At 41.9% G+C, this 7255-nt stretch overlaps 1 protein-coding gene across 1 annotated transcript; it reads right to left on the bottom strand.

The window, feature by feature from the left end:
- Positions 1-4617: 4617 nt before the first annotated feature.
- On the bottom strand, positions 4618-5413 carry LOC104523235 (gap junction beta-2 protein). Its single transcript, XM_010165757.1, has one exon. It carries the CDS (start codon positions 5392-5394, stop codon positions 4717-4719), a length of 678 nt encoding a protein of 225 aa, XP_010164059.1. The 5' UTR covers positions 5395-5413; the 3' UTR covers positions 4618-4716.
- Positions 5414-7255: the final 1842 nt, after the last annotated feature.

The following is a 7255-nucleotide window of genomic DNA, read 5'->3' as shown; positions in this document are numbered from 1 at the left end:
TAAAGTGTGGATCATTTAGAGGTGTGGGAGAAATTTTTATGTCTTGTCTTAAAGATTGAACTTCAGTAGAAAATGATCTCTGCAAAACACTTTTAAACCAAATTGCATGATCCCAACTTTTTAAGACTGTTATTGTTTTTCCCACCTGACAAGCCTATATTACCATAATTGCCAAGACAACAGAAAAGATACACCTTCCCGAAGCAAGTGAGCCTGCCCAGCTCCACTTGTCCACCGAAAAACATCACCTGCTTCAGTCCAGTGACTGCATTCACACACTACTGTATTTATTATCCAGCGTACTGTGCCGGGCTCTGAGTGAAATGCTGGCTCTTAGCAGTATGCAGAACTGCTGTTCAAAACATTCATCTACAACCTGCAGTGATTCACAGCGCAACTGTGTAAGCTCTCTGTCAGTTCACTCAAAACATGTTTCCTTAACCTGTATGTCATATTGACACCACATCACTCCTTTACCTTAGGCTTATGCACATCTGGCTACCTGGTGGTATTCTTGGAGAGGGTATTTTTTAGTGGATGGCTTATTCAAATATATTGGATTGAGCATAGAGCAGGCAGATGTAAAATAGTAACTGAGTTAGTGGCAGTGATTTAACAGGCAGAAAAAGGGAGAATGTATGTGCAATGATGTGGCCACTTCTGAGGCAGAATTCTATGGTAGTACTGGAGGACCAACCATAGCAGGGACAAGCTATGTTCTCAAAGGTGGAAAGTCAGAGATGTGTCTTTTTTCCTCAGATGAGCCTACCAATTAAAGCTTAATATATTTCATAACCTAGGTTATGAAGACTTTTTTGGTGTCTAGAAAGGCCTACAGAGAAAATACCCAGGTCAGAGCTGGGCCAGCTTTACAGAAGAGAAATATATTCTGTAAAAGAAAATGACAATGACAAGCTGGGTTGGTCAGATGGGGAAAAATGTATATGTACCTCCTGAACTATCCTGAAGATCATTACCATTAGTCTTAGGTCATTAAGCTTCAGATAGTTACCATTACTCTTGCCACTGTCTACAAACAGGTTCAAATTACTGTAGAGATAATAAGATGGTGAAAATCCAAAGAAACCTGTAATTAACAACCAGGGTAGTGGCTGTCTTGAACATCAGAACCACAAAATACAGTGCAATTCGTTGAGTGTGATTTCGTTGGCTGGTGAAACACATTAGCTTAAGCTACAGAGGAGGGAATTATGATTAGGGGAAAAAAGAGATTCATTTTCACCAAATTCAGTTTGTAGTAAAGTGCTCATAGCTGTTGCTTATTTGCTGCAGTACATTTTTTACAAAATAAAGCAACTTTTAACAGTGTTGCTATTTTGAATTGAAGCTCCATGGTACGGGAGCGCTCCTCTCTGTATGGACCATGTCATTTGTCTTTTATATTCTTGTTGTCAGATAGGAAATAACACAGTACATTGGCTCATGGTAACTGTAAAACTGCTGAAGGATTTTTTTTTTTAGTTTTTGCCTAAGAAAACCTTTAATAAAGGTACTTTTATATCCAGAAGTCATAAATACAGATTTATACTTCTGATTTCCTTTTAAAATCAGTCTTTCTCACATGGCAGTTAGGATTTTTTTTCTCTAGCTGGGTCTCTGAGTTAATAGTGATGTTTGCTTCACTTCCGCCCACCCAACCCTTTCTGACAAACGTGTTTGTAGTTTTGGTTTCAAGGTTTTGGATGGAAGTTTAGCTCAGTGAAGTCAATGGCCATTTCTTCTGGTGATTTCAGTCAAGGTATAATTCTAGCCAGTCCCACTCCTGTACTTCCCAGTTCTGATACCACATTATTTGACACTTATATCCTGGCTACACTGGTCACTGAGGAATCAGCTTCTTTTACAGTCATGACTTCAGATTTGCTGTTTCAGTTTTCAAAACTCTTGCAGCCTTCATTCTGAGAAGAGTCTAGGAAGCAAGTGCCAAAAATGTAGACACTTCTAGTGTGTTTCAGGAAAAAACACACACAATCCCAACACAGCATTGTATTTTAATCTGTATGAAATCCATTTGTAGGAGGTCAACCATGCAATGTAGCACATGGAGAAATGGGTGCAATTCCTATGTTCCTTTGAAGTATCTGAATATTTTTTTCTCTACAAAGCAGCTATTTAGTAATTTAATCTACACAGAAAATAAATCTCAGATGCAGTAAGTATGTCCTGGTAAAGCTATTACTGCCCAATGCTGCAGTTCTGGATCAAAGTCCTCTTTTGGCCACTTCCAGACACTTTCCCTATCTCTGTCTTTTTTCCCTGTGTGATAAACTGGTTGTCAAGCTGCTAGCTGAGGATAAACTCATAGTGTTACCAGTTTTCGTGTGTCCTATTCCAGGTTCCAGTCAAACTTAAAGACAGGCTGGGGAAACAAACTCTGTCCCCTGGGTAGCTGGTTATTTACCACCAGCCTTTTCCACCTGCAGTTCTGTTAGCACAAAACTGACTTAGGCAGCACATTTCATTTCTAGTAGGGGTCATATATCTGACCTTACACTATCAGCTCACAAAGTTTGCAGGATAACAGGCAATGTAACCAGTTGAAGAAACAACCTGCATCAGAAGGCTAAAATCCTTACACGTGTAAGCCCTTGGCTAGCAAATGTAGTATTGGTGCATACACTTTCCATTACGGTGAACAGATTTTCATTAGACATGTTAAGTAACATATGGCATGTACAAGTAATACAGAAAACAGACACCACAAGAGTGCTTTAATTATAACTTCAGGAAAAAAAATGAAAATCCTGTTACAAAGGAAATGTAATCCTAGAGCACTGGGAGCGTAGATAGTTTGTTCTCTTCGTACTTGTACACGGAACAATGCAGGAACTTTACCAAGCACAAACCTGATATGTGCCAAGCTTTGTTCTTTAGAGTTGAATTAAGGATGTTTTCACAGTCCAAGTTTTCAGTTCAGCTGATTATTAATTACTTTCCTTTTGTTCATGCTTCTGAGGATGGTGTTTTTATGGTTTTCTTGCTCCCATCTTAGATGACAGATTTCCATCTGCAGTCAAGTTGCAATACTGGATGTAGCTCACAAGCAATGGGAGCCTGCTTATACTGTTTCCAGTGCACAGTGAGGGGTCATGGGTCTTAATTCATGCAGCTTTGTTTACTCCAACAGTGATAAACTTAAATGTACAGCAAGAGATGGATGCAAATAGAGAAGGTGAAATAGTACTCATTCATTTTGGGGGAAAAGCCAGTTATTAGAGCTAAGGAATAGAAATAGCCAGCTTTCTAGAAGTATTTAGCAGGAAGGCACTTGGGAGATAAATTGTGTTGCTGTATGAGCTGGTGTAGCTGCCTAGGACAGGCATAAAACACATTTTGAGACTACTTTGGAGAGCCAAGACCAGACTGACTCACATAGTTCAAGTTAGTAATGTACAATTGACAGCTCAGCAATGTGAACTTTAAGAAAAATATCAAGTTCCTCTTCATTTCAGATTGGGTCCCTTTGCTGTTTTAGCTCTACAAGCTGCTTGTGACTCCTGCTAGACCTATTGTAAGAAGAGGAAGGGTGATTCAGTCTCCCAGTGTGGAATGTCAGAGAGATTGGGAGTGGTTTGATGGACTCACTTGAAAGGTACCTCTGACAGGGAGCAGGTTTCATGAAGAAAAGCTGTGCAGGTTAGATAGGAAAAAGGGACTGATGGAAGGAGCACTGGGAGGTGCAATCTACTGCATATCATGCTGTAAGCTGAAGCGCTTCTTTTGGATAACAAACAGAATTAAACAAGGCAATTTTTCTTGGCTTTTACTGAAAAAAAAAACTTTTAAAGGTACACAGCTGAAGGAGACACAGTCAGGTGGTAAAAAGTCTCTTCATCAAATAAAATCTACTGTACTGAGATTCTTCACAAAGTGTTGGGGGAGAACAAGAGAAGGAGTAAGACAGTTGCACTGCCCCCACCTCCTCAAAGGTGACAATCCTTTTTTTCACTTTACCAAGAGAACAAAAAAACAAACTTCATTTCTCCCACTGCTGCAGCCCCTGTGAGTGGAGGGAGGCAGCGATGACCTAATGACCATTCACAAGCAGTTGAGACTGGCCACCCCCAACCCTGTAGGAGATGCTCCTCCGTGCAGGTGAAGAGATAAAAAGATAAAAAACCATTGCTGGTGCCCAGCAGAGCTGATAGCATGCATTGCCACAGAGTACCGGCGTTCCTAGGCCCTTCCCTTGCTTGCCAGAATCCTCTGAGAGAACCTGCTATAAACATAGTCACCTCCCTGCCTTCTTCCTTTTCACAGGCCATAAGTTCCCCCCAAAAACCCTTCACCCCACTTTTGACCAAAACCCTTTGTTATTGGCTCACCTCTGAGGCTGACATAGTGTATGTGATCCCTGGCTCTCCTAGGGGCACTAGAGCCTTCCCTGGGCCTTTCCACTCCCAATTTTTGAAAAGTGACTCTATCCCAACAACAGGATCCCAGCAGTAGGCACACTTGGAAAAGCTGCTGCCAGAAGGCTGCTGTCTCTATTTGTGGATGTAGGAATACTGAATTAGCTCGTGACCTTTAAAAACCTGCCTCAGTGACAGCTTCCCAGGGAGACTACAATTTTTAAAACATGAATGAACATTCATTTTTATCCTTTTATTTGAGTGTGAAAATATTGCTGATTGTTTTCTGACACCTAAGAAAGTTTAGGGAAACTGGGAACTAGAAAATTCTGAAACTGGGGAATTATTTTAAAACTGTTGTTTTCCTGGGTTCTTTCATGCAAATTTTTATCACTAGGTAACACAACTCAGCCAGATTCAACAGCATGCAGATCCCAGACACAGCCAGCATGAAAATAGTAAATGTGGTTTTCTCAGTGGGCCGAGACACAAAACAATCCACTGTGTTGGGGCAGGGCCATGCATTGCACTTCACCAGGCGAGGCATCTGGAACCCATCGTACATGTAATAGAACACGTACATGAAGACTGCTTCAAAGACGATCCTGAAGAAGATGCTGCTGGTGTACGTCCACCACAGGGGGCCCTGAATGTGAATCTTTGCATTTTTCAGCTCTTCAATATCAATTTTCTCACCATTTCTGAATCTCCTTTTCTTCTCGTGCTTAGTGTAAGCTACATGCATGGCCACCAGCAGTGCAGGGGTAGAAACAAAGATCAGCTGCAGGGCCCAGAGTCTGATGTGAGAGATGGGGAAAAAGTGATCATAGCAAACATTTCTGCACCCAGGCTGAAGTGTGTTGCAGACAAAATCTGCTTGTTCATCTCCCCAGACTCTCTCTGCAGCCACAACAAGGATCATGATACGGAAGATGAAAAGGACTGTGAGCCATATCTTCCCGATGCTGGTGGAGTGCTTATTTACGCCTCCTAAAACAGCCTGCAGAGTTCCCCAGTCCATCTTCTTTTCTGTGTCCTTTTACCTGCAGGATGACATAATACATCAAATGGTCACTTTTCAAAGGGTGAAAAATCCGCTCTAGACTTTCTACAAATGAGAGGATTTCCTAGCACTCACTCAAGAGTCATAGGCAAATGCAAGTCACCCATATGTTTATGGATTCAAACAGCTTATTAAACACTCTCCTTCCATATATTTATGATGGGAAAGCTCTCCTTGATATATTTCTCAACAAGGCTTTGGGCAGGAAATGAGTTACATATTCAAATACATTTCCTCTGTGCATCTATGCCCTCCTTCCCTTTCTTGAGATATTTCTCTTTCTCAGTGTTTTGCCTCTCAGTGTATTTCCCAAAGCAATAGAAATTACTATCACTGCACAAGTTAAGGCCACATCTAGAGAAAGCAGACTTCTCTGGTAGTTTTCATAGGATTTCTTTGCCAAGATCACAGCCCTAGAAGGCCAGGCTGGTGCTTTCTTTGCCTCCAGGTAAGTACTACTTCGCCTTCTTCAGCAGAAGCACTCTAGTCCACCCAGACACCTCCAGGAGGCCTCCAAGGCTTTCTGCAGTAGCTCAGACATGGCCTTTCATCACAGAAGCACAGCATTTGATTCTGCCAACCCTTCTGAGAAGCCTCAAGCCAGTTCTGTCAGGGCTGCATGCATCTACAGCACAAACCAACAGGCAAAGGAAGATACCGCAGAGCCTGCCCTTCCACATTCATTGCTATCTCATCCAAAGAGGAGACAAGCAGAGCCATAGATTCCACATTCATTGCTATCTCATCCAAAGAGGAGACAAGCAGAGCCATAGATTCCACATTCATTGCTATCTCATCCAAAGAGGAGACAAGCAGAGCCATGGAGTAGAAAGGAACAAGCCCTCAGCTAAAGAGTGTATGTAGATCTTCTAGATGCCATCACACCCCAGCAGAATAAACAGGGTGTCACTTCAGAGAAGCTCCTTTTCAGCTTTCCTCCTTTCCTTCTACTCTTGAAAACTAAAATCCACAGTCTTTGCCCCTCTGAAAGTTAAACCTAAGCTTTGCTGAAGTCAGAATTCAGTCTCAGGGCTCAGCTTTCACCAATCACAGCCATTTGAAAACTATCACTGAATCAGACAAAACGCTTTGAAACCTGAGCTGGGAACTTGCATAGCTGGTCCATCATCTTTCAAGGCCAGGGCTCAACTTTGCTGCATGGGAGAGCCACACCAACTCCTCTTGGTGCAGACTGTGTGCAGTGGGGAGAGCATGCGACCTTGCAACATCACACTGGTCAAAGTTTTCAAAATTTCTCGTTCTCACATAACAAAGAAAGGGAAAAAAAAAAAAAGTAAAAAAAAAAAAAACCCACTCCCAAAATTCTCTACCCTGGTGTAGTTACAGCACAACTAAAGGACTAACGTGCCCCAACACACACCCTTGGTACAAGGACCGAGCTTGTACAGACAAGCCTTGAGGCAAGAGGGAGAGGTTAGTCAGATTTACAGTGATGAGGAAAGATGAAATTGGGTAAACCAAAAAAAAAACCAAAAAAAAACCAACCAAACAAACAAAAACTTTGAGAAGGTGGCTGGAATTCCTTAGACTTCTCATGTTTTGTTTCTGCTGAAACTGGCAGCATTTTATGCAACTTTTTACATTGGCGGAAACTCCAGGCTATGATCAGATACCTGCATCTTTCGGTTAAGAATTTCCTCATGTCTGTTGCATAATCATTAAAATAAAGCCAATGAAACCTTCACGAGGGGCTAATCAGGACTGAAGGAAAAGTATTTGAAGTTTATATCCCAGAGGGATGAACAACCTGGGCTCCAAGAGCAGCCTGGCACTGCGGTTCTGAACCCGAGCTGCAAGT

This window comes from Antrostomus carolinensis, unplaced genomic scaffold, assembly GCF_000700745.2.
Source record: "Antrostomus carolinensis isolate BGI_N321 unplaced genomic scaffold, ASM70074v2 scaffold1794, whole genome shotgun sequence".
In the NCBI taxonomy this organism is placed as follows: Eukaryota; Metazoa; Chordata; class Aves; order Caprimulgiformes; family Caprimulgidae; genus Antrostomus; species Antrostomus carolinensis.
Note: the sequence above shows the minus strand (reverse complement) of the source record. Positions and strands in the feature narration are given on the sequence as shown.

Bases quoted from the DNA above. Each gene is read 5' to 3' on its own strand.
- LOC104523235 (XM_010165757.1), bottom strand. From the start codon at position 5,394: ATGGACTGGGGAACTCTGCAGGCTGTTTTAGGAGGCGTAAATAAGCAC.